The following is a 27,583-nucleotide window of genomic DNA, read 5'->3' as shown; positions in this document are numbered from 1 at the left end:
GGGATGTAGAGGGGAGGATGGGAAAGACCTCACCTGATGAAAGCTGGCAGGCAAGCCTGTGCACAGCAGAAGCAGTTTTCTCCTTTCCAAGAGAGGTCCTCTTCTTCCTCCTTTACCCCAACATGGGGAATGGGAAAGAAGGAGAGGAAACCTTCTCTGTCAGGGCTTGAAACCCTGGTGAGAAGGGAATTCCTTGTGGAATATATAACTCAGAGACTTTCAGAACCTTGTTTCAGCAAACAGGCAGTAGTTAAGGACAGTATCCCCATTAACAAAGGCTACTTCAACATGTTACTATGGAATTAAAAATAAAAATATATGCCTAAAAAGGTAAAGACAGAACATAAAAACCACCTTACCTGAAAACTCAAGAGATACAGTGCAACAAATAAATATATTTATTCTTACTTTTTTCCTTTTTTTTTTTTAACGACAGCAGCAGAGTAATTGCAAATAGGTTTTTTTTGCCAAGTATGTACTTTGCTTATTGATTTTTGCATCCAGGGTGATCTACAGCTACAGCTTAGTTTTGTATTTCTATTTCAATCAGGTTTCTCCTAGGATAGAGTGACTAAGTATTCAGAGCTACTAAAAACTTATTAGGTGTGTAACACAGTGAACTACTTCACAGTCATAAACATAATCCCTAAAGCAAACACACAGGAAGACTGTTTTGCTCCTAGCTGGAGTTGAGAAGAAGACTTTTTTTCTTTCTGGCATCTTGCTGTTTCAAAGTGGATTGTGTTCTCCACTGTTACCCTTTCAAAAAAAAAACAGTTATAAAAATTACTTAATAAAAACATACTCTCATATTTCAACAGTTTTTATGCCAGTTTCTCAGTGACTATTCTAGAAAAGTCAGTTTGTTCAACCTAATATAAGAAGAAGGTCAAGTATGGAAAATCAAGAGTAAGAAAACCTCACAGTAAAAATAAGTGTGTCTGTAGCATGTAGTGGTTAGTTGTAAAGAAATGAACAAAAGAAAAAGCCTCCCTAGAAGTTGTAGAGCTACATAGCTACTACCTTTTTATAGCAGGTGTATTTTCTACCACAGCTTAGATTTTTATTACTTTATGTTTTTTTAAATAACTTAAAATAATGAGTTTGCCTGCCAGCAGCCAACTCAAAAACACATTGGAAAAAGACAAAAACCCCAGCCACCATTACAGTGGTAGGGAGAAATTCTCCTCAGCAGCCAATTTTTGTGTCCAGTCCTTTCCCTTCTTAGCAATCCCAAACTTCTGGGATATATTCAGCTTATTAGGAATGAGAGTTCTTCAACGCAGACTTGGGTTTCACTGAAAGGAATGGTGAACATTTCCCCTCTGTAGGCTCCTGTGAGTCCTTTTAGCAGGTCTGCAGAATCCTTGTAGCAGCAAGCTGCAGCAAAAGGAAAGGAGAGAATATTCCATCCAGGTGTGAAATGATTCATAGGCAGCATCTGAGATCTTCAAAGGATTCTCAATCAATACTTCAGCCTGAATCCCAGATGAGTGGGCTGTGATTTTATCTCATCTGTCAGATGGGAGAAGCTGCCTGTTTGTTCTTGAATTAACTTCTTTCATCTTTGCTGCCACAATATTGCAACTGACTGCACATCTTTCATCACTCTGAGTGCCACTCAGTGCACAGAAAAATAAACCAAGCCACGGCCCTTGGCAATCCGCGTAACGCAGCAACAGCAGACAGGGTGTGCTCTACACTCTGCCCAGAAGCGCTGACCTGAAAGGCAGAGGGAAATGCAAATGGGTAAAGGCAACCATTAGAATGATGTAAATCTTCTCTGACAGAGCGACTGGGATAAGGAAGCTGTGAAACTGAGGTTCCAGTTGCTACAGGTTTTCATCTTGTCCTGTGCCCTCATGTGAGTAACTCTCTTCCTGTCTTCTCCTTAAAATGAGCGGGATCAGTCAGATGGAACTGTTACATCCCCCACCTCAATGGTTCATGTATCCTTCCACAATCAGTAAAATCAAAGAGCTGCTGAGGCTGCATTCTAATAGCAGTAGAAGAAAAGCCAAAAATATGACTTTGCTGAATATTTTTCCCCAGCCTGAACTCTAAATTGTTAACTGGTTTCATTAATGCATTTGCCCCAGAGCAAAACAGGCAAACCTCAGCCCTGTCTGAAAGGCTGGTGCAGAAAGGGATGCAGAAGCTGTGAAAACATCTGTGTGGAATCCAGAGTGCTCTGTATAGTACTTGTGAGGAAGTGGGGATTTCTTGGGGGTTTAGAAAGTACTTTCTTCCTTCACTGAGCATCACGAGGAATTAAAATACAAAATTACTTATTCTAATTCCCATTTCCTAAGGGAAAGGAGGACTGAGAGGGTTTAAAATAAAGAGTGATTGTTCTGTTTTTTCCAAGAGTCCAAGAGATTGGGGTGGGGAGGAATTTACAACCACGCTGTATCCCATCTGTTGAAACATGTAACACTCCATTTGGTTTTAACTGCTCGATGCTTTCTCTGTATCCCATTCTATTTATTTATTGATCCGGGTAACCTCTGTCACAAACCTTAGTGTCTTCCATCTGTCCTTTTCAATGTGGTTCTCAGGACCTTCACTTTCATAGGAAGCCAAGTAAAGTGCTGCAATCAGAAGCAAATACATTATGTTAGGCCTACTGGCATTTTAAAATTTGCTCTCCCTGCAAAGCAGACTGAGTTAAATGAACTGAGGCATGTATTATCCATCCCTCAGTTTAGGGCTTCAGAATCCCATTAGGAAGTATAGCATTGCTTATAATTGCACCCAGACAATGCTAACAAACTGTGCATGAGAACAAAGACTACCCTGAGGGGGGGAAAAACCAACCAGCGGAAACTCAAAAGCATGAGGAGAAGAAAGCACTCAGGAGAAAATAAACTGAGCCCAGGGACATGGTGCTTTGTAAGCAGCCAGTGAAGTCCCTATTTTCTTCCTTTAGCAGCACCCTTTAGTGCAAAGTATCCTGAAAGTCCACATAAACACATTTCATGTGACATTTACAGGGACCTCATCACATTAGTTCATTCTATTTCAGAACCAATGCTGACTTTCACAGACTAAATGCACATAAAAGAAAAATCTTATCTTCTCTGTCATTTGTAAGGAGGAACATTTTTCACTTGCCAGACAGAGATGTCCTCAGGACAGTCTCTCCTTACTGTCAGGAAGCCACAAAATAACACAGAAAGAGATTAAGCAGTAGTCAGTGACACCATCCCTGCAGAAGTCCAGAGCTCCTTACCATCATCACTGAAGACTGGGACAGAGAGCAAGTACTGCAGAATCTTCCAATCCCTTTCAAAAGGACACTCCACTTGCTTCCATGTCATAAATTCACTGACTTGTTTTGCCAATTCCCAAAATTTCTGTCAGAATACAAGCAGAAGAGGTTGCTATACATTGAACAGCATTGCTTACCCTGAACATTTTTTTAGAAAGAGGGAGAGATCTTGGTTTGGACACCAAGGCTTTGATTGTCCTTGGCTTTTAAGATAGAATTGAACATGACCTGACTCAACACCTCAGCTTCTAACTTTTTTGTTCTTGTTTCAAGCTATGGTAACTTCCTACTCCTTCCCCTTGTTAAAATTGCTGTCGTGAATATAAATATAGTAGATCATGAAGTGCACTTAATTTTTTCTTTCAAGGAGCTGGTAACACTCCTTATGCCCAAATTTTAACTTCATTGATGCTTATGCTTTTTGTTTTGCAATTAAATACATAGTGATTTTCACATCAGATGCTTAATACTGGCATTTCAAAATCCAGATGTTTCCTGTCAGTTAGCAAATATTAAATGCTCTATTTGCTTGCTGGAAATGTATGCCAAAAAAAAACACTCCTCAGGTAGTGTACTGATGCCATTATTTGATAAGCTCTTTCAATTAAAGTTTAACATGCCCCAAGTGCAGGTGGATTCCTTGAGCAAAAGGGCACTGCACAGCCAAGTTCTAGAACCTAGAACCAAGTTCTAGGCTAATTCAGGCCTATGACTACAACTGACATGTACTGCACTTTTGTGTGGATGACCCAGGCTTCCTGAAAACTGAAAGTACCAGGAAACAAATCATTGGGTAACTCACCCTGTGTCAGATAACAAGCATGAAATCAGAGGCAGAAAAACTACTGGAAGTCAAGAGAGTCAAAACTCCCTCACTGCTGCTCTATCACATATTTCTTCAGAGACAATCTGGGACTTACATGCATGCAAATGCTGCCTATATATCTTGATAAAGGAAGAACCTTTTTTTTTATGTGAGGAATTAAAAGATAAAGCCCTAAAATACTAATTTGAATGTCACTGTCATATTTTCTGGAAAAATCTCTTTGCCCAGGATTCGTCTCCTGGGAAGCTGAGAAGCCTCAGAGAAAAATGAAAACAGTAATTATCTGATTTGCTTCTCCTGTGTTTTGCTGCCTTGGAATGTGGTTTGGAGATTGTTTACCCAACAGATGGTTGTTTGATTGGTTTCATGCGAATTGTTTTGACTTAATGACCAACCACAGCCAGGCTGTCGGGCCTCTGGAAGGAGTCACGAGTTCTTCATTATTATCTTTAAGCCTTCTAGCTGTATCCTTTCTCTATTTTATAGTATAGTTTAGTATAGTATTTTAAAATAATATATAATTATAATTATAATTATAATTATAATTATAATATAATATAATATAATATAATAATAAATTAGCCTTCTAAGAATATGGAGTCAGATTCATCATTTCCTCCCTTCGATGGGGAACCCTGAAAATACCACATTTGAACATTTTGTCATTAAATAGAACAAACAAGTGAATTGAAATGTTGAGACAAATTTGAGCATGGGGAAGAAGTCCTGACTTTTCTTACCCCCACTAAAAAAAACGGGAATGTTGAAAGTTTCTATAAACACTCCATCTTCGATAAAACTGCTTTTTCCTGACTACCTCTCAGCTCCCCTGAGAAGTAACAAATATACTCAAATTCCAGTCTATGTTTGCTCTCCCAGAACCCAGTGAAAATTGGACAGTGATCTGCTTAAGGGGCTGAGCCTGCATTAAAACCCCACTCAGTGCTCCCCTTACCTCAAAATTGACGTGACCATTGGGAAGGCGATTGGCACAACCCTCATTGAGGAAGTAAATATCTTTGATCAAGAGGCTGAAGAAAGGTATCACGATCTAGGGAGAGAGCAGCATTATTATCAGTCTGGTCCTGAATCAAGACACAATGGTCTACAGGAGAAAAATGAAAGGAAGTCAGGTGATACAAAAGGTAAGGACAATACAGAAGGACTGAGGATTCTACATCTTTACAAAAAAACTGGGCATTCACTACATCAAAAATACAAGTCTCTCCACAAAGTCCTCCATTTCTATGTCATGTCCTTCTTGTTTTCATTTTTTTCCTTCTTCCTTGCAGATTCCAGAAAATAAATGGTCAGAGGCACGTCCTTCTTACACATAATTCCTGCAGAGTATCTCATAGTGTAGCTTTCCCTCTTTTCAGGACTTGCTCGGTAAATGAGGGGAGAGGCACATTGAAGCATGGCAGGGAATATTGGGGTAGCAGCACTAATGGCTTGAGCTACAATTCCCTGAGCTCATGCAAGTCATGGAACCTTGGTACTGACTGGCTTAAAATTAAGCATTTCCTGCCAACTGAACAAAGTATTTTCTTTGGAGAATGCTGGAGAATTTTACTTTCTTAAAATGGTTCTATTTTAATTTTCATCCTATGGAAGTTTTCACAGCTACACATCCTTGTTACAACTGGGGATAAAACAAATACCACTTATTATTTCCATGGAACACTTCACCATATTTCAATATCTCTAAGTTCTTTCTTTGAAGTCTTAAAACTGACTTTTCTCTGAAAAGAAGCAAGCCTCTTACATTTAGACTACTGGTACTTTGAATGATATGTGAACAGATCCTTAGGACTCAGAAAGACATTCCATGTATAACAACACTATAGATCAGCAGACTGCATGTGGATTTGCTTCATCTGCCTGGTAGTTTATTCCATGAACTCCAAGACAATGTTTATTCAACACAGCATGAAGTCCTAATATCATAAGGAGTTGATGAGCAATTGCTTCCAAGTGGGGAGCAGCTGGGAAGCTATTTGCTTCCTTTCCACAAGAACCACCACTGAGATTCTGCATCTAAAGACTGTACACAGGAAGGGAACACCACAGCTCTGTCTAGATTCGAGGTTTAGAACACCTTTTATGAGTAAGTTTTAAAGCCTTTCCACCTTAAGCCATGAATTACTGGAAGTTTAGCACAAGCAGCAGCTTTAAGAACAAATTACTAGCAACCTCATGTCAGTCCTTAGCCTTTCTGTTTGTGGTATGGGTTTGTGAGACAGAGGTGTCTGTCAATCAGAAAGGAGCTGAGGCAATGTACTTATTTCACTTAAATAATCAAAGTGATCATTTAATGTTCAGACTTTCAGCCAGCACCAAACTGATCTGGCAGCTTTTTATAAGCCCACCAGGGGCAGAGTTGCTAAAAATGAGAATTCCAGGATAAAGGTTTACCATGCAACTTAACAAGCACATTTCCCTTTTGCCCACTGCCAAGTCATTTGCAAACACACCTTCTCTCTGTTGCTGTGAGCTGTCAGGGACCTCTGAGTTGCTCCACGCAGAGCAGTTCGGTAATTGTAAAAATTGCTGGATGGGTCCATCTGATGCTGCAAGGCATGAAAAGATGCAAATAATGAGGTACACACAATCCTTTTTCAACTGAGCAACTCTTAAATAGGAAAAGGTCTTCTGAACAGCCCCACAAATGCAGCTTTGTAGAGGACTGTGGTATCGCTCTGTCTGTTTGTTTGATCAGAAGAGAACCTTATTTTTAAAAATGCCCATTCAGCACAACAAGGGATCCAATACATTCTCTTGGATAAATCACAAACTCATATAGTGCTGCACCTGTGTGATCTTTGACAAAGGTCAGCTGGACAATATCTATTAAGAGCACAAATATACTAAATTAAATGTCATAATGAAGCTAAACTCACATTTTTGAGCAGTTAAAAGTAACATGGTATTAACAGCCTCCTGTCCAAATATTAGCCACTTACCTCAAGAATATCAAATTTGGCTGTCTTCACTTTTGCCCAGGTTTTCTTTAATCGAGACACAGGACTCATGTTCATGCCAGCTTGATATAAGAGAAAGAGATTTTTGGAGTATTTAAAAGAAAAAAAATCTTTCAGGTAGCTTGGACCAGTAAGTGTTTATAAAGCAAAGAATCTATTACGCATAACAAGTATTTTCAATGGAGCTACTCAAGAAATCAGAGTCACTATTTTCTTTAAATTCCAAAATAACCTTGGAAACAAAATCTTCATCTCTTACAGAATGAAAGCTCTAAAAAAATGCTATGACATCATTTAACATGGATTTGATAAAACACATATATACAACAGGAAAGTTCAAATGAGTGTTCTGAACACCATCTCTTACCATAATTCATTGAAAACTGCACCTAACTATGAAGTTTTCACATTTCAAATGAAAAAAAAAAATTCCCAGTATTTTCCTACCAGATATAAAGAGGTGTGGAATTTTTAAACCACTAGGATGTGACAGAAATGATGGAAGATGTTTTCATTCTCCATATTACAGGGAAAGTTACTATTCCAATTTAGCACTGAAGTTGGTTAAAAAAAGTGAGAACTGAGGTCTCTGAAGAGTTGCAAAGAAAACTTTGGTTTATACCAAGTTTATACTACATACATAGCACTACAACAGTGTTGAGCAACTTCATGCTGCTGATCAAGCTCAGCAGTAGACTTCTGTGTGAAGCACTCTGCTTCCTTAATCCAGATTTAAACAGGGATAAAACAATATCTCAGTACACATACTCACAAATAATAGCCATTAAGGAATTGAAGTTGCCAATGTTAAAACATTCCCGTGCCACGTCGATGAAATATTCTATCACTCTTGCTCTGTGCTTCTTCTTCACAGGCTGCAAGAGATGCATTTGTAGGGTTATGCTCAGCAGGAAACAGCACTTGGACACATCCCCAAGAAAATAAGACCCCTGTTAAAAGTCTTTTCTATATGTACCACAGCTTCACACTACCCTTTAGATGCAGAGGAAGTTACACTGTTGTGTTCAAAAGCATTCAGGACAGCAAGGATAAACCAGATCCCAGGCAGGCAGAGAGCAAGGACAACAGGCAAAGAGGCTCTGCCAAGAAGAAGGATATGAAGAACAGCAGAGCAGAGTAGAGGGTCAGCCAGAGGAGAGAATGTGCCTCAATTCACAAGGGCCTTCCAGAGAAGAGAACAGCAGGCCAGACACGCTCGTGTACCGAGAAGGGCTAACCCAGAATAAATCACCACTGTCACACGAACAGGGCTGAGGCACCAGCATAATGCTAAAAACACTGCACTTCTTTCCTCTTCAGACGTGCTCTGACTGCATCCAAATGTCAACAGTTACAGAACCAAGAGAACAGAAAGTCCAAAAGGCACCAAACTTGAAAAGGCTTCCCAGTTTTAGATAACTAAAGAAAACCCTTCAGCACAAGAAATCCTTGCTCACCATACAGATTTCTGTTGCAACCAAGTAACTGAGCCTGTTAAACCACTCCACGTAGGCTTCAAGATTCCGAGTCTTCTTTCGATCTCCGTAGCAGCTCTACAGACAGAAATAAAATAGCAACTTTTAGCACCATTTTTATCTCTTCCCTGGGAGATCTTTTGGCTTTCTGCCTTGCCATTCCAAAACATTGTCAAGTAACCAGGAATAACTCAAATTACCCAAAGTGACAAAAAACCTTAGAGGGAAAGTGGCAGTGGTACTATTCCAGCATGTGTAACTTCCTTCTGAGCTGCTGGCCAGGTAAAACGCTCCAGCAAACATGTGGAATGCTTTAAGTCCTACTGGGATGCTTTAAGGACCTAAGACAGACTTATGCAAACAATCAGGGACAAATATCTGCATAAAGCTCCCTTGAATATGCACACTGTTTCAGTCCTTACTCCTGTCCCTCTGACAGAGTAGATAAAGCATTAGGCTCTCTGCAAGTGCAGCAGGAAAACAGATGTGAAGCACATTATGTTTGGCTGTTGGCGATAAATGGACATACTGCATCCTAAGTTTGGGAGATCAGCTCTACCATTTTGATGGGATTATCCCTTTCCTGAGCAGTGCTATGCTGTATCACCTTGGAATCATTCCCACACCACATCTCAGGGCTGCCTAAAAAGGGGTAGACAGCAGTTTCAGTGATCTCTATCTGGAAAAACAATTTCAGAGATCATGTGACTGAACATCAAGTTGTAAACTTGCATCATTCTATTCTGTTGGTCAGTTTAAAGATAATTCAAGTTTTAATGGACTGACTCTGTCACAGTTTATTTACAGAGGTTAAGTCATCTTGAAAAACATAAAAAATTAAGTCATTTTGAAAACAGCACTCAAAGAGATGCCAACTCCATCATGGCTGGTTAAAAACACTGCATATTTGCCCTCCATCTCACACAGACCTAGAGCCCCCTAGATCTGTGTTTTTGTTATGTCTATTTGCTCTACCTGCAAATTCCCCATGTGCCACTTGGCTACAAAGAGTTCACTTTTCTAAAAAGAAAGAAGAGATGTTGAAAATGAGTAATGCAGAAGGCAAAGTGAAACTCAGCTTCTTCCAGCTGTAGGCCACATAAATGGCCTGGGGAAAACATTCACAGGATCAAATTCTCCCTTAGCTTAAGTCAGAAAACCCAGGAAATGTATTCATTTAAGTCAATTTGTTGGCTGAGTTCTCAAACCTCAGGAGCTGTACTCCAGAAAGAAAAAAAAAAAAATTAACAAAATGTTTAATGGGAATGTTACAGCTTGTTTTCTACTGGTCCTCATTTATTGCCAGACCTCACTCCCAGCTCATGGTGCACCTGATGGTAAATGATGCACTTCAGAGCTGCTCCAGATCTGCTCCCATTACCTTGTCATTATTCAAAGGATCCTTTTGCACAAATGCCTGGATAAATTCTTCTGGTCCAATATAATTGAGTCTCTCCTAAATAAAGCACAGAAGCAGCCAAGTCACATCCCCTGTTAACCCGCACTTCAAAAAGAGGGGAGGGATGAAGTCATGCCGGGGGTGTAACAACTCACGAGCTCTATGTGTGTCAGCTGCTGAGCTAACACATAGGGATCATTGCAGACTGTGATTATGTCCCTCTGCACGGACTGGGGCTTGGTCTTGAGGAGCGTGAGGCGATCTGTGGATGTGGTGGCATCGATTTTGGCAAGCACCTCCTCGTACTGGGCCACCGCGGCCAGCTTGCGCAGCAGGGTCTGCAGGAGCTGCTGCACGCTCTTCCGGTACACCTGCTTCAACATCAGACAGTCAGGAAACACTCCCAAAACGTGAGGAGACAGCATGAAAGTCTGCATGTCACTGCAACAGATGGATACCTGTGTTCTGTTGTCAAGATAAGCTCTATTATGTGGATTTGTAATATCAGACCAAAAGGAGGGTTTAAGCAGTGATTGTCTCACAGGCTCAATATCGACCCAGTCAGCTCAAAGAAAAGATGTGTTCAATACACTTCCTGAAAAGTACCAACCACCCCTGGAGGAAGTACAAGAAATGAAAATACTCCATCTTCTTCTGCTTAAGACCACAGAAAAAAACAAATACGTGGCCATTCAGTGACAAACAAAGGGCCTCCTTCTCTCTGCAGCAAATGACAACCAGTTTCACCAAGGTCAGAGCTCAAACTTGCAGTGAATCTGAGAAAAAGGAGTAGATAATAAAACCAAATCTTTTGCCTTTGCAGGCCTTTCCATGCAGTGATTTAAGTTACTAGGAGTGACAATTTAAAGTAGGAGCAAACTCAACTCTTAAGTGGATAGATATGTGTAACCAAGTTGGTCACTCTTCCAGATTCCACATATCATTCTAAAGCCATTAAACCAAAACCAAAGCAGCTTCAGAAAGGATCATCCAAAAACTATTGTCTGCACACTATAGTATGATCAGTCCAAGGCAGCAATATTTCCTTTATTCTGATGAATCTCCTTTTCTCCAAAGATTTTTTCCAAATATGTTCTTTTAAAGGAGCAATACATTACTGTGGTGAGAGGTTTTGGTTGTACTCTTACTACCAGCTCTTAAAAGAACTGGAGTACAATTATTCAGGAAGTGGAATAAAAAGCTATAAGTAGAACTGTAGTGAACGGGAGTAGGAAACTGCTTCTTTTGTATCCTTTAAGGTAATGACTCACAAAAATCCAAGTGGTCTGTAGAAAGGCAAGGTCAAGGAAGTTGCCATTTACTGTTCCAAGCAGTTCACAATAAAACAAGTCAATTTACTGCAGTGCCTGCTTTAACTTTGTCTTTCTAAAGGAAACATCAAAGTCAAAAAAACCTCAAAGCTACAGCTAGAAAGGATTTATAGTTCTCTGAGTAAGATTGCTCCCTTTGCACAGTTTCTAGCAGCTTTGTACATCTGCCTTTCCCTTCAGTAGACGATTTCACTGTTTAAACTGTCTGTAGTGCCAGAAATTTCATTGCAGACAACCCTTCCCTCTTCTCATTTAATTCTCCCATCCACCAACTCGACTTCCTCCAGGCTAAGCAGCTCTTTTTCTTTGTGCCAGTGAGTACTTTTCAAGTGGGTGTGAGCCTTCAATCACAACTACTTTGCCTGGAACTGAACTTCAATTTCCTACCTTGCTATGAAGAGTATATAGAAACAAAGCAACCCAGCACCCCTGGAGTGAGGGCATGCCTCTTCCCAGTCCAAACCTTCAGCTTGCACATCAAATTGGGTCTCTTTTTCATTTGTATTTCATACCACATCTCACTCTCTTGTCCCATCTTCTTCCGTCCCTCCCCACTTTGACAACATCAAAATGTATTTCAGCTTCCAAGTTCAGTTTAGGTTTCTTCTTTTTCATGCTTGTGTACAGCCTCTCAAGACCCTTCCAGGCCTTTGGCAGCACCCTCAGCTTCTCTGAGTCCAGCTTACCTCCACGCCTGTTAATGTGCTGTTTGCTGCCTCATCCACACCACTACTTAAAAGCTTATGTAAGGAACACTGCTCCCTGAGGAACACTGGAAATACAATGCCATTTAGCAATTGCTACTTGTGTTTATAGCTCTTCCAAATGCCACTCCAGTGTCTTTTGCAATCACAGTATTATGCCAGCTGCACAGGATTTACTTACTGAAACCTTGTTAATTCCCTTCCACTAAGTAAATATAACCTTTGGCTTTTGGCCGAGTTTATTTCAGTACTTAAAAGACAAGCATCAGTTAAGCATCAAAATATTTCATAATACCCATGTGGAACTTCCATCTGAAAAGTGGGATTTTGAGATTTCCTTATGTGCTCCATCCACAGGAAGGAATAGCACAGACTTCATCTGAGATGATACTTTAAGCTCAAGACAATTCCTCCTGGTCCAGTCCTCTTTTGGAAGCTTCTCCCCAAACCTGCTATAACTTTTCCATTGACCTACAGGTCAAAGGCCCAATTCCAACACACCTTACTCAAGAAATGATCAATGCTGATGGGGATTGCTCAGCTACTGTCCTAGCCAGCTTCTTCCAAGTAAAATGATAAATACTAACGTTCACCAAGTTGCGCCTGTCTGCACAAAATGGGATTATGTTATGGGCTTAGAGGTGGAGATAACCTTGCCCATGCTTTGGAGAAGATCTGCTTATGCTGTGTGGTTTCATCCTAGGCTTAGGTACCAGACAGAACTTTTTGCCTACCAGCACCTTGGTTATAAGTTTCCTAAGCACCCAGAGCCACACCATGCTATTAACAGCAATATCAAAGCAGTAATAGGAGTGCCTTTTTATCCAGTAACTTTGTGTGCAGACAACTTACCTCTTCCCCACTGGCTATTCTTTGGGCCAGCTCCTTTAGGTTCCTCATCATTCTTTCATCTCGGAAATCGTAAGGAAAAGTCTCTGTCCACTCAGTCAACAACTGCAGGATTTTTGGTGCAATCTTCTGGGTCCAGTTCTATTTGGAAACAGTGGTGAGGAATGTTACATGTAACAGCAATGCCGGAAATTTTTAGCTCAAAGGAAACAGAACTCTGCTCTGCAGGATACTGTGGAGCATAAGGGTACGAATGTCAGGTAAATTTTAATCTTAACTTCATTCAGCATTGGATTAAAGGCCAGAGCCAATGGCCATGGAAGCCAATGAAGAGACTCTCATTGGCTTAGCTGACCTGGAAATTAGGCTTCAGGTGGGTGGAAATGACTCCCCTCATTATTAGGAGTGCCTCAGTGCAAGGCATTGATTAGTGTTTCCTTAAGTTATGACTAACCCTCAACAAAGAAAGTGGTAAATTTCAGTTGTGCCATGACCTATGCATGCACTACACCTGACAGGCAGAAACCTATAGACAGGGAAGGGCTGGTGAGGAGATGTGGTGGTCAGAGGCTGCCTTGGGCACAGGGACCACGAAATGATTTTTGATTCTCCGTGAAGTAAGGGTGAGGGTCAACAAAACCTCTGCCTTGGTCTTTCAGAGGGCAGATTTTGGTCTGTTCAGGACCCTGTTTCACAGATTCTCTTGGTAAAACAAACAATGCAGCAGAAGCAGCAGCCCTTATGGAGGACAGGCTGAGCAGTGTGGAAATTCCCCATGAATCTCAGTGAATAAAGGGTCTAATTCTAATTGCTTGTGTCAGGTTTTCAGTCTGTTCTACCCCACTGAGGACTCTCCTGAACAGGAGCATTTTGGTTTGGGCAGGGACCTGGGAAGTCCCTGAGAGTGTGGGATCTCACCTTGTCCAGGCCAGGCTCACCGAGTCTCTGCTGCTCAGTGCACAGGTGGCAGACTTTGGCCATGAGCTCGTACGGGTGCATGAAGAGGCGGGAGCTGAGGAGGAAGGTGAAGATGTACGTCCTCTGTGAGCAAGAGGAAGACAGGGAAAGGCATAAATTATCAGCATTTTTTACATTTTCTTGAAACACCTACCTGAAAAATCTGCTATTTGTATTTGTATTTATTTGTATTTGTATTCTATCTACAGAAGAAAACTCTACCTGTGGCTGTGCCAAAAGCAATTACTACAGAGGTAAGCATTTAATTTAACACTTATCATGGCTCCAGAACCACTATTATAAGTTTGTGCTCGAGCCAAGTTATGCAAGATTAAACCAAAACAAGGCAGGGCAAAGGTGGTTTAGCTCTCCTATTGCACACAGCCTTATTGCAAGCTTATTACCTGAAATTACTTGGAATAAAATTTAAACTCATCTTGTCCTGCTCTAGAGTAAACCTTTGTTGCCTGGGTGAAAGCAGAGGGAAGTACATAGCTTAATTTTACAGAATAAAAATCAGTAACTGATTCTGAGGTTACAAGAAGAGGCTCCTTATTTTGCTTTGATTTTCCACGTATCATGATTTGAACTCATTGTGAGATGGATATTCAGAATATCCATTCCACTTTCCACTATGCCAGTAGTTAAGTATCTATGGCACCCACTCTATAAAGACTCCACAATGTTCTGGCTCTAGAGACTTGGAATAAATCATCAAGTTTGACCAACCAGTGTGTAAATTGCTACACATCTGAAGTTTACACTAAGCATTAAGCACTAGCTTAAGTACAGTTCTGTGCAGCTGTTACTTCTGACCCAAGTTAAAACAGATCCTGTCTTGGAAATGTGAACAACTCTATGACAATAACAGAAGCTGAATATATAAGCAGAGTTACGTCTTCAGCAGGAGCATGTTTACAAGCAGAGCTGCAGTTTCATCATCCACCGGTTATCCCCAGCTGCCACCCTTTCCTGCCACCTTTTGATACCATTCTTTTTTATCTTCTTTTCTAAGAATTATAGAAAATGTCTCAATGCCTGGATATGCCCACACAGGTCAGAAAGTCTCAAATGAAAAACCTCCTGTTGTCACATCCAGCCTCTGCTGATCCTAAATAGTGTGGTACTAGTTCAACATTTTGGTTGCTTATTGCAAGTACACGTCGACCTCAGATGAACAATGGGAAATATGCATTAAAAACCACTTGGTTTTGCAATAAATACTTTCATTCTGTCACAATGGTGGTCATGCCTTTCTCTTCAGCTTGCCTGGCAGCATTTTTGAGGGTCAATGGTACACACAGTCCATCAAGCAATAAGCCAGTCTAGGTGTGTGCTTTATAAATGAGTCACCAGGGTTGCTCACCTTACAATGGGAGTAATAAAGCTTTAGACTTCCTAGGCTGGATGAGTTATTGCAGGATGCACTCAGGTAAAGCACAGGTTATCACTGCTGGCCAGCCAGCTGACCCCCTTCCTTAGCCATGGATGTGACACAATCTGCTCTTGCTGCACGTTTCCCTTTGGGAGACACATCAGGCCTGGCCCCACAGTTAACTTACATCGGGATAGTAATCCACATTGGGTACCAGGTGCTGGATCAGAGCTTCCAGAGACCCTGACAGGAGATTGTTGTCGTGGTAATAGAGCCCTCCACAGTTGTCTTCTTTGGCCTGGTACAGGTTCCTGTTGTAGCTGCTGCTGTCAAACATTGCTGCAAAGGGAGGTGTCTGTGGCATCTTGCCCTGAGGAGACACACAGAAGAGATAAGGGATAATTCAGGGAAGGTACAGTGGTAAGGGGTTTTCTATCTTCCAGAGATAATACAGCACTGGAAAAAAAACTCAGTGCCACGCCATGGGTTACTTGCACACAGTAAAGATTGAACTGCTTTCAAGCCTGTGCAGACTCCCCAGGAAAGGGCCAGCACAGGATTTCACCACTGCCTGCCACAATCACCAGGTGCTTCTTTTATATCTTGCTGTTTCTTTATTAAACGACAGATAAGATGCCCAGGCTAAGAGTTAGAAGGAAGTACAAAAATCCTAACAGGCTTTGGGAACTCAGACTTTCTATAAAGCTTTTGGAGATGTGACATAACATTCACTTTGGGCAAATCCTGAGTGCAGCTCCCTAAGAGCAGCACTCTGAAGGTGAAGCAGGGTGTGTCATCCCAGGCTGACACACCTCCCAGTGCCAGTGCAGAAGGAGAGAGACTGAAGTGAAGCCCTGGAAAGGTTATGTGAGAGGACAGTCTCCTTGATGCAACACAACAGCCATGTAACTGCAATCCCAAACCTCCCATTTCCCAACTCCACCCTGTAAATTGGTGCTTGGTTTCCCCAATAACACTGTGACAGGCGTGACCCAGGCTAAAGCCTGATGCTTCAGTGCATCTGCCTCCACCTACTCTCTGAGTGGCTCTACAGAAATTTGGAAAAACTTGCCTGGGCATAGTTGCTTACCACTGTTGTCAGAGTTCACCAATGACATAAAAGATGAGACCAGATTCAGAGTTTTGTTAAACCTTCTCCCCAAATTCTGTGAAAATATCCAGCCCTGTGTTTCCCAGCCTTAGGAAAAATAAAGCAATTACTCATCAGTCTGCATCTCAGTGCCTGTGGAATCAAAATGTCTTTCCAAGGAAAAGATCAGTCAGTGCTGCAGGCTGTTTAGTCACTCAGAGCAGTGGGTAGGCAGCAAGGGGGCCATGACCACTCAAGAGCTCTTCTGGTAATGAAATATCTGAAAAGGCCAAAAGATACAATCTCTGATTGCTTGAGTGTTGAGTTATAAACTCCTTCCTTCTCCCTCCTTGCCTGCTTTCTGGGAGGAGCAGTTCTTGTCAGTTTAAGGAACTTAGGTTTTATAGCCTCGATGGGAAGCTAAGTTTGTGCCCAGTTTTAACCCCAAACATGCCAGTTTTAACTCTACTGCAGCAGTTACTGGTGGGAACCCAGGAAATTCCTCTGGCTGCCCTGGAGGGCTCAAGACCCTGCCAGGGGGCTCAGAGACCTTGACACAGAGCCCAAGATCCCTGTGCCTCTGATTTAGCCCTTGGAAAAAACAATTACCAACCTTTATATGAAGAATTACAAGCCACGACAGTTTAACTAGAACGACAGTGAATTTATCATGGGGTGAAAAATAGATTTTTGGGGTTTTTAGAATGGGGGTTCAGGGGGCAAGAGGGAGGAATCTGGGAGTGTCCAGCCTTTCTCCTTCTTGGCCTCCATCTTCTGCTGTGATGTTGGCACTTTTAGATTGGTTTAGAGTAGAAGCTCACTGTTTAACATAGGTGATAGGTATTGGGAAGTAATTGTAAACATTGTATACACAATTTTTAGTATAAAGACCTAACACCGCCCTGGCGCCCCGGGGCAGGCAGAGTGCCTCTGACTGTCCTGCTGAGCGGACCTCGGCTGGACAGGAGAAAGAATTTTATGGATAACGAACAATAAACAACCTTGAGACCGAGAACTGAAGAGCTCTGACCTCCAGGCTGAGAAAAGAGACTTTCTAACTAATCTTGGGGTCACTCTGACCAGCTAGAGACCCCGAGAGTTACTGGGTGCTGATGGGCATTCAGGGAGAGACAGATGAACTGCAAAAGGGGATGGCACTTTGTTTCTAACCCTACCACAACTTCAAGGCAAGGGAGATCAAACTAAGAAGACAATATCCACAGGCTGCTGTGCTCATGTGTCGACATGTGCACGAGAAAAGCATTAATGCCTCTGAGCCATCATTGTAAGAACAGATGCTGTTTCTTTTCTCTCCATTGTATCAAATCCTATTCGGGAAAAGGCTCTTTAAAGCCACAGACTTCAGTGAACACCAGCCTGTGAAGGCACCCCGTTTTGAGAACAACTAGTGATGTGACAGCCTGGAGATAAATAGAGTGCTGCCATCTGTGTGCTCCCCAGCCCACAATAAAGCACTTTTCAGAGAGAGCTCGGTGGAGATGAGAAGCTATTAAGTTATTAGCCAGATTCCTTAGCTTGGACCTGGAGCACCACACAGACTTGCTGCTGCTGCTGGCAGTGTGTCCAGACAATGGAGACATTCAAACCAGCACAAGCCTGAGTGGTTCAGTAAATAAACTGCAAAAGAAAGCCAAAAACAAAGGCAGAGAAGGACAGCGGAGAGAGCCTCCTGGCCTACATGACCTGTGCTAATTCCACCTTGAGAGGTGCCAAAAGATATCTGCATCAAAATGGGAAAGACTGAAAAGTCTCATAGTCAGAAAAGTGACATCAGACACTCTATGCAGCTGTTCAACCAGCGTTTCAATTCCATTCAGCCCGATGAACTGGGAGAAGAACAAAGTAAACACCCATGCCACAGTGTAAAGCACAGGACTGAACTTAACTGGGCTCCTGCACCAGGGAGCTCAAATTACTGGGCAGGTGAGGTGAACCCTGCCATGGCCATGCTGTGCACCAATAAAGCATCCTGATGCATGAAGACTCCTGGTCTTTCAGGTTCTTTGCAAGGCTAACCCAGTTTAAGGAACAAAACTTTACTGAGGAGCTGACAGGAACCTTCTACAGCATTTCCTAGGTTTTCATATCGTGCATGTAAAGCCACAGACTTCAACCAACTCCAAAATATTCTTCAGCCCACTGACACTGAAAGATGTCCTGTTTGCACCAAAATTCAGATTTTTTTTCAGCTACTGTAGCATGGTCTATTCAGTCAAAATGCAAGTGGTAGTGAACGGTGTATAAACACTGCAACCCACCAAATATATTGCAGCACTGTGGCACCAAGGTATTACTCCACAGGGAAGCGAGAAAGGCTAGTCTGCATCTGCCAAACAACTTGGCACTAATATTAGCACTTGTAAAAAACCAAGGCAAGCAGTTGTTTCAACCCAGATCTCGTACTAACCCAACCAGCCTAATTCAGGGTGAGACTGGAGGGGATTTAGCCAGACTAGCCAGCAATTAGTTTTGATTTTATACAATCCTCACAACACAAATCAGGCAGGTTGAAGACACAGTCTCCCAGAGCCTCATCAACAGGAAAGAAAAAATCATCAGGCCATTAATAGAGGTACTGATTTGTAACCATGAAATAAAATTCTCAAAAGTCTGTCCCAAAGGGTACATATTGTCTCACTTGTCTGGTATCTATTTCTGGAAGCTGCTTGAGAGAGAGGGCTCAGTCCTGCTTCAGTGAGACACCAAGTCGTGGTGATGTTCTGTGTGGTCAGAACTGGGTTTCACCTGGAAGTGAGCAGGACACAGGACACGTTCTCCATGCGATGAAAAGGGCTGATAGCAAAGTGTGACAGAGATAAATATAGCATGGCCAACGGGGTGATTCATACAACACATGTGCTTTTCCAGCATGACTCCTTTATTATCTTGACTTTGACTCCTCTGCTGTATTTTATTTGGAGGTGGAGGCACAAAGCAGCACGCTTAATTCTAATTAGAAGCTTCTTTAGCTAAAGCTTCAGCCGAACCCTGCCTTCAGAATAACTTGAGTGGAACTGAAATTTGGTTACAGAGCAGATAATGGTCCACAAATCCGTGGCATATAGAGCAGAGGTATCTTGGAACCTAAAAATATTGTTGACAAAGCACAGCAGGGCAAGATCTGACAAGCAGGAATTGGGAAAAAAGACAAGAAATATTATTCCAATGAAAAATGTCCTGGGAGTTAAAAACTGGAACTTTTTAACTGGGCTTTGGAAACATTTGGCTAGCAATCACATGGAAACCCATTTATCTCTTCTCTTTTTTTTTTTTTTCCCTAAGAATGAAAAGTGGGATTTTTTTCTGTTTTGCTTTGTTTTTTTTTTGGGTTTTTTTTGTTTTTTTAAATTAAAGATCTGACTTGAAGGAAAGAGCAATGAAATAATTTCCTGGCTTTACTAGTGATGTGCTGCTGTGTCAGAGAAAAGTCAAAAACTCTGCACTGTGGAAAGAGGAATACAACATTATTTTTCTGCATTTAGTATCATTATGAAGAACAGGAGATCTTGGGCACTGAGGTCCATATTCTGGCTGTGAGTAGCCTCTGACAAGAAAGAAGCTTCAACCTTCCCAGTAACAGCACTGTAAATAGGAAGTCCGAGCCAAAGACAATGTGCTCAAACCCACACCATCTCCTGCAGGAGCCAAGTTTCAGTCTGGCAAAACTAAAGGAATCAGACATTGCCAAGTGCTTTTCCAAAACCTTTATGTTAAAAAAAAAAAAAGTCTGCTTTCTACTACAAACAGTGGAAGGTTACACTGGTTTCTTTTAATTTATATTGAAGAGCTCAGGCTGAACATCAGATTCATAAAACAAACCCAATAATATGGGCAGCTGGTGTCCTTCACAGAAGCACCCACTGAAAAGTTCAGTAGTAGGCAGAAAAGGTGCTTTTAAAGCCACTGCCAAACATTTTCAGCTCCTCTGTTAGGTACAGTTTTCTCCCCCACTATATCCCTCCGGCAGAGGAATGGTCTGAGTCCCAAGGCACACCTCCCCTTAAAAGATGCAAACTTCAGAAACCCAATTACATCCCTTCAGAGCTGCTCCCTACACAATCAGAAACCCCAAACCACATTTAGCAGGTGGTTACCATCCACCATTGTTATTAAGGATGCCATCATCCTTGAAAGTGAGATATGGCAAAACAAAAGACTGGATTTCTGCAGGAGCCCAGCTCCAGAGAGGGCCCTCACTATCCCAACTCTTTCTTTTGTTAGCAACAAGCCTACAGGAGCCCTTACTGGTCCTTAGCTCTCTTAACCTCAGGAAGTTAGGGAACTTAGGGAACAATTTCCCCATATTCCTCCACTCTTACACCCCCTCCCCGTCTCCTCAGCCTGTCTTCCATGAAAAGCCAAGATCCTTCCATCCCAATGCTCCAGGAGCCACCACTGATGCCAGGGACATCACACCCATGCAGGCATGTGCATGTCTCTACTCTCCTTGTTTGTTCCCCATGCCATGTGTGTTTGTGTAGAGGCATCTGAGCCAGGCCCTTGATTAAGCTGACTGCAGCAGCTGGAATCCTTCTGCAGAGCTGGGGCATCCACCCAGGCTGCCCAAAACAAAAGCATGCCTGACACAGAGGCCGCCCATGGCATTCCACACAGCCCTTCCTGGTGCGGGTGCTTTGCTCACAAAGATTTTTTTATTTTTTTAGCACTGAAAGGTAAAGGGAAATTTTACAGCTCAAGCTACTGAGAAAATAAGAAACCTGAAAAACTCCCAGATGGGTGTTTCATGTGTCTTACTTGCAGAAATTAAGATCACAGGACTGTCCCAGCTCAAGCCTTCTTGCTTCCACTCTCTGTGATGAACTTGCCATACAATTCTCAGAGCGTGACTTCAGCACCAACCCTGAGTTATAGCTCCTTCCTAGAATTACTTATTAAGTGTATCTTTTAAGAGGCAAAGTATAGAATAATTTTTCATGCTCACATAGGAGATGAAAAGGGGAGTGGTATCAGCTTTTTCCAGACTGAAATCAAGAGGAAGATTAAGAACCCCTCATTAGGAATCCAGCCCAGAGGAAGAGGACCAAAACTATCCATGCTGGACAGCGTCATAGCAGTAGAAAATATATCTTGCACCGTTGCTGATGGGGCAAGAAAAGACCTGAGGTAGATGTAAGAAACCTGAGTGAACCTTAAAGTACTCTTTGGTTTTCACTAAAACAGCAGTGAATGAACAATTTTGCAAAGTTTTCCAAAAATCACCCAGGCAACAATAAGCTGCAAAGGAAAATGAAAAACGCCAGTAAGCAAAGAATAAAACAGGAACTGAATTTCAAGTAGAAGCATTTTCCTCCTGAATGTGCATTTTTCTTGGGTCTATAAATAGACCCAGCTGATGATTTGGGAAGGTCAGATGCGGCACTGCTGACTGATCACTCACGTATGAGAATTTTGGCACAGTAATTAAGTGAATCCTGAATGACTCGCAATTAACCTCCTTGGATACTGAACTGCAAAGGTGTGATGGGTATGAATACATTTGTGGGTTTACTTGGGAGCATTAGGAACATTGTGGGGCACTTAAGAATGGCTTGAATTTCTCCAAATCTGCAAGCACAGAAAAAGGGAAGGAAACAAACAAGTTCCTCTTTGTTGCTGATGTGCTGTAAATCCACGTCCTCTGCTTAAACCCCACAACTCAGCTCCCCTTCCATCCTCTCCCATCATCTTCTTCAGTAGGGCAGGAAGAGAGAGAGAGTCTAATGATGCTGAAAGTGGCTGTGACAGCATTGCTGCAGTGCCAGAGGAGCACATGCAGGCAGACTGCATCACGGCAAAAATCCCAGCTGCAGGAAAATTACTCAGTCCAGGGCGAGGCAGGACATGTGTTCCTCCCAAACAAAACACATGATACAATTTGTCCATGGTACTGGACACACAAAAGCAACAGCCTTGAAACACATGACACTAAAAGGATGCCACACCTATAACATATAATTTCTTAAAGCACTTGTCTCTTACCATGACCCCAGTGCTGCTGAGATTTCTGTCTGTAGGTTAAAAAACTAAAGAGACCACAATTATTGAAAAAGATATGAAGCATGCTTCATTACTGACTGATTAATCTTCTTGCTAAGTTCATTTTTAAGCTATTTTTAATTTTATGGGTAATTTCTTCATCTGGATGCTGTTCTTTTACCATTTGAATGCAAAATAAGGCTTTCCACATATAAGTGTGGGGATTTTGTACCCTGTACATCTTTTTGCTAATCCCAGTTTCAGAAGAGAAGTTTAAAACATGAATAAACAGGATAAGTATATAAGTGACATGATGAATTAGCACAGCAGTAATGAAATGTCAGAAGGCACGAGACATTCTAGAAAAGTTCAGCCCATTGCATTCTCCATAGTGACTCTTTAAAACTTGAGGGATTTACAGAATGAATGAAATGGAAAAAGATGCACAAGAGTCTCAGGCCAGCCCAAACGATTCAATGAAACACTTCCCATGTTAAAAAACAGACAACACAGAAATTTTGTACCAAAATTTCTGAGCAGACAGCTGGACTGAAAGCAAGAATACTAAAGCCTTCCACTTCTTTACCTTACCTGAAGCAGGGTGGGGACTTTAGAAGCAAAGCATTCCCCTTATTGGACCCAGTGAAGCACAGCACAGTTTTGCTATTTGTTCTTAAATACTACAGCCTTAAAACACTAAAATCCCACCTCTCTACTCAGCCAGCTGCAGACTGGTTTGTCAGGGCTGCCATCCACCAGCAAGATGCAGAGCTCCAGAGCCTGGAGGAGTTCACCAGCCTAGCTCCCACACTGCTGAGGGGCAGCTGGGATGCTGCTCCTCACTCAGCTGATGGGTTGCTGCAGTTCTGAGGTCAGGAGTTTGAAGGCAAGTGAGCAGCAGCGATGTTTTATTCCAAAACATCACACTGTAAAACGAGTGATTCAGCAGCTGATTCACGGGGGCTGAGATGTCCAGGAATGGGGTGTGGGGTGGGGTGGACAGATGGGGCCTGTGATGCCACCATGCTATGCTGTCCCCCTAGTGAATCAGAACTCTGACATGGGTCCTGTAGCTCTGTATCTACAGAGCTCTGCACTCTGCATCATTTCTGTAGCATGCTTTGTGCCTCCCGCATGCTTTAAACTGACAAAACTGAAATTTGACGTTTTCAAGAAAAATGGGAGCAATTTCCCCCATGCTACCACCAGAAGAGAATCACAGTGGTATTAGACTTTCACTAACCTTGGGCAGTGTGATCCAATCTATGTGACAGGGATGTGTACCCTGGGATGTGACAGGGATGTAATCCTCACCCCCCAGGTGATCCAAGCCAGAAGATCCACCTTCTCTACCTGCATGGGCAGGAGCTAAGCACGGTTCTGGACCACTTCAGAGTGATAACTGACTTCAGCAAGAGCTCTTCACACATCCATCCACAGAAAACAGAATTATTATGGCATTATTTCAGTGCTTACACCTGGCACCTGGTAGTTTGGATCTGTTTCTGACTCTGCTTCAAGCTCCTCACGTGGCTTTAGTCACTCAGTTTCTCGTTACTGCATTCCTCTGCTTGACAGTACAAAGAGGGATAAGTATGGGGTTATTTCCTTTCATGAAGCATTAAGATCTTTTTTCAAAAGATGCACAGAAGGTGTATCTTATATTACTGCCAGGAGCATGGTACTAGCCTTAAGCATGAAGCTCTCCTGACATGGTTCCTTCATCAAAGCAAGATATCTTCTGAATCCCAAAACTGTTGCTCTTTGCAGACACCCATGCTTGGCCTTTTGGTGCTACCTCCAGTACTCTTCAAGAGAAAACACCTTTCCCTTTTGCAATCATAATAGGCAGCCAAGTTATAATTTACAACAGCAAGCTGTTGTAGTGTTAAATAACAGTACTGAATTTAATTTAACTGTTTCTACCTAAAACCTCATTGCCAAATGTCTCTGCCATTTAGATGATGCAGAAAAATTGCTGGTTTTAGGGCAAACAATTCATATGATCTTTTTTTCCCCCAGTCACTGAGTCCTTAAGTTTCCATGAACAGCACAGAATTTTTACTGACACTTCAATATACAGCAGGTTGAAAGCTTCACACCTTCTGCAACAAAAATACTTCAGTTCAAGTATTAACTGATCACCCCACCATCACAACAACAGCAAAAAAAATACACTTTCCAGTGTCTAGATCGAAGTTAAAAATGGATGGCTGCCCTTTGTCAGCTAAGAGAGGAAGTACAGCTCCGTATCTGCACCAGGTACACTTGCCTCACCCACTGATATCTAGGCTGGGTATCAGCTTCTAGAACAGAGCTGGGTCTGAGGGACAGAGGACTTGTAAACAGTTGTCTGCAATCAGCTTGCCTGACTCCTTGGGAAATCAAAGGGGAGCATCTTACAGCCACAATGACTGCAAAGATCTTTTCCCCAGTCTGGGCAGGGCTATAGCAGACTGGTTTGTGTCAGCCCTTGAGACCAGCAGCAGTTCCCGTGCCCGACTCACGGTGGACCCCCGGGCTTTGCAATCGATGGTCAAACGCTCCCTGCCCTGAAACAATTACAGCTATTGAGTCACCACCCAGCAGGTATGATATTGAGCAAATGTACACCACGCTGGGCCGCGAAAAGATCATTACAAACGTGGCCTGACAGCGTCTGAATCCCTGCAGGATGTTTAAGGGAGGATCAACTCTAGTCCTGATGGACAAGTACTGTCAGTTCAGCACGCTACATTCATGCAGAAAGCACCTGGCCCTGTATCAATGAGAGCAATTACCTCCGAGAATACCCCACTCCCCAGGCTGACTCAAGCCTCTTCACCCTCTGCCTTACTGCTCATGAATCCCAAGGTCTCACAGCTCCCAGGCTCCTCTCTGCAGGTGTGTTACCTGGCATTTCTGGCCCTATTTCCAGGTGTGACAAGAAGCAGGCAGAGTACCTGACCCCATGGGAAGGGCAGGTGACCTGGGGAACATTTTATTCTCCGTGGGAGAAGATGCATTTTGAGGAATCAAACCCAAAATAGCCAGAATGCATGGATCTGAGTCATTCAGTGCTATTCTGGAGCCGCCTAGGGAGAGTGAGCTGGATTGTTGTCATGATCCTGCACATTTTCCATCTAAAAATACAGCCATACTAAATGCCACCCATTCAGGTTCCTCACAGTAGCAATTCAGTTTTTAATATTACTTCTTACAGCAGGAGAAATTAGCAGCAGCTTTCAGCTGGAGTCTTTGCCTCCTGTTTGTAAATTAATGTATTGTCTTGCTGTGGCTGCAAAATGCTATCTGGAAGCTTTGTTTACAAGCTCATTTTCTACCAAAGTGTTTATTAGATGATGCGGCTCAGTCCCTCATAGCCATGCCAAGCAAAGGGCGCTTGTCAGTGCTTGCAGAGTACACCTGTGTGTTTACTAACATTCGGGAAAATGCTCGAGTATGTGCAATCACAGATTGTGCCTCCTCCCCTGAAATGCAGGCAATCTATCCCAAAGAGCCCTTGGGATATGCCAGCAGACCCTCACAGTGATGTACAGCACAGACTGGCAGTGTGATCCACGCACAGCTCCTTCCTGTCTTCACCCCAAGAAAACCTCACTTTTTAACCACGCAGTTAGAAGAGTAAAGCCCCACACTGTCAGCTTCTCATATTCCCTCACTGATCACGCTCCGGGGCTGAGCTGTGCCTGTCCCTTCTGTCACGGTGTGACAGCAGCTCGGAGCAGGCACGGTGACCCGGCACTCCCCGAGGAATGTTTAGGTAACCCGCACAACCAGCAACACACAGAGCTGTCCCCCAAAACCTCGGCAGAAAGAAACCACAAAGAATGTACACCAACAGGCATTCAGCACACCATACAAAAAAAGCCTTTTACTCAGTGCGTGGCACAGCTGTGAGCTTAACCCCGACTAAATCAGTAATTTCTTTCCTCTTTCACAAAGATTTAACAAATCCTACAGTGGCCCGTTTCAGTCCCGCTGTTCCAAGGAGGGATATCCCCACTGCTTATCCAAAATCAGAGCTTGGTCTCAGCTATTAGTTCTCTCCGGGACAGCTCATCAGTTAGCTACTACTCTTGAGTATATTTAGCATTGATTTTCAGCTGATTAACAGCTCCTCTCCAAGGCATCTCGTTGGGAAGCCGTAAGATAAGCCTGAAGAAGCCGTACTTCAAAAAGCTCTTCTCAGCTTTCAAAATAAAGAGACAGCCTGGAGACCCAGTCCTGCCTGCCCAAGTCCCGGTTTCTCACAGATGGCACAGATGACATCTCAGCCCACCAAGGCGCTAATCTCACTGAAAGCAACCCCCTCAACATTCCTGGCTTAGACATAGCCGCCCGAGGTACAGAGCACCTCTTTGTTCCCGGCTCTTTGGATTTTTCAGGCCATTCTTGCCCTTTGAGAGGAGCCAGCCCTCCTCCGCTCCGTTCAGGAGAACTCCTCTGGGAGAGCCCCTCATCCCCCTGTGTTATATTTAGCTTTAGATCGGGAGGCACTGCTTGTTGGGGCGGCCTTAGTTTACAGTCCGGACTGACGCACTGGTCTTGGGTCATTTAACACTGATTTGGGGTCACTTAACAGTCCTTACTCTCTCCTCGTACCCCTGAACTGCTACCACCCCACACAGCGCAGGAGCCTGAAGTTTTATCGCACTTACACTCGGCAGATGCCCAGCGAAAAACACACACACACACACACACCGCCTACGCCCCCATTTTACTCAGCCCTACAAACACAGTCTGGTAAATCAGCGCTTTTTTATCCTTCCCACCCAAGAAAACCAGCAATCGGTAGGACTGACGGCTGTAAAGAAAAACAGGGAAAGCTTCTCCAAGGATTACAGCCACGGGGAAAAAAAAGCGCACACATCGCGCAGTTTTAGGACTCTGTTCTATCTTACTACAGGGAAGGGGACAAGGAGAAGGGGACAAGGAGAAGGACCCATCACTGCTGAGTTGAAGACCCTCCCTTCCCCAGTACGCCGATACCCCCCAAAAAGTAGCTCTGTCCGTCCAGAAGTGAGTGGCCAGGAAGGAGATTAAACACCAGCAGGAATGAGACCGTCCTGCTGCCGGGGCTGGCAAAGAAGACAGAGATGGATGGATGGATGGATGGATGGATGGATGGATGGATGGATGGATGGATGGATGGATGGATGGATGGATGGATGGACGGATGGACCGACAAGACGCACCGCAGACTCGCGGACTGTACCTGGAAGTGGCAGGCGCTCCCGGCCCCAGACGCTGCCTTATGGCTCTCACGCACTCATCATCCACGGCACGGCACGGCACAGCACAGCACGGCTCGGCTCGGCTCGGCTC

The 27,583-nt window shown here is 43.0% G+C and overlaps 1 protein-coding gene across 2 annotated transcripts; it reads right to left on the bottom strand.

Annotated features, from left to right (window-relative positions):
• Nucleotides 1–375: 375 nt before the first annotated feature.
• RASGEF1B (RasGEF domain family member 1B) lies at nt 376–27,583 on the bottom strand. Of its 2 annotated transcripts, none has more exons than XM_084203840.1 (14): nt 27,474–27,583; nt 15,356–15,538; nt 13,755–13,877; nt 12,840–12,977; nt 10,108–10,323; nt 9,935–10,009; nt 8,536–8,631; nt 7,851–7,953; nt 7,061–7,140; nt 6,572–6,667; nt 5,053–5,148; nt 3,233–3,356; nt 2,519–2,591; nt 376–759 (listed from the first exon to the last, which is right to left on the bottom strand). In XM_084203840.1, exons 2-14 carry the CDS (start codon nt 15,530–15,532, stop codon nt 621–623), a joined length of 1,536 nt encoding a protein of 511 aa, XP_084059966.1. In that variant the 5' UTR covers nt 15,533–15,538; nt 27,474–27,583; the 3' UTR covers nt 376–620. The 2 variants fall into 2 exon arrangements, with proteins under 2 accessions (XP_084059966.1, XP_084059967.1); XM_084203841.1 differs by having other exon boundaries at nt 616–1,722.

The sequence above is a fragment of the Fringilla coelebs genome (genome assembly GCF_963513975.1).
Source record: "Fringilla coelebs genome assembly, chromosome: 4".
Lineage (NCBI taxonomy): Eukaryota > Metazoa > Chordata > Aves > Passeriformes > Fringillidae > Fringilla > Fringilla coelebs.
The sequence above is the reverse complement of the archived record's forward strand: the minus strand, read 5'-3'. Positions and strand labels throughout refer to the sequence as shown.

What these genes read in the sequence shown, in the direction of transcription:
- RASGEF1B (XM_084203840.1), bottom strand. Translation starts at nt 15,532, where the DNA reads ATGCCACAGACACCTCCCTTTGCAGCAATGTTTGACAGCAGCAGCTAC. An exon ending in TTCCTTAATGGCTATTATTT is followed by an intron (nt 7,141 to 7,850) that starts GTGAGTATGTGT and finishes TCTTATATCAAG; the next exon opens with CTGGCATGAACATGAGTCCT. An exon ending in CCCAGTCTTCAGTGATGATG is followed by an intron (nt 2,592 to 3,232) that starts GTAAGGAGCTCT and finishes TTCTGATTGCAG; the next exon opens with CACTTTACTTGGCTTCCTAT.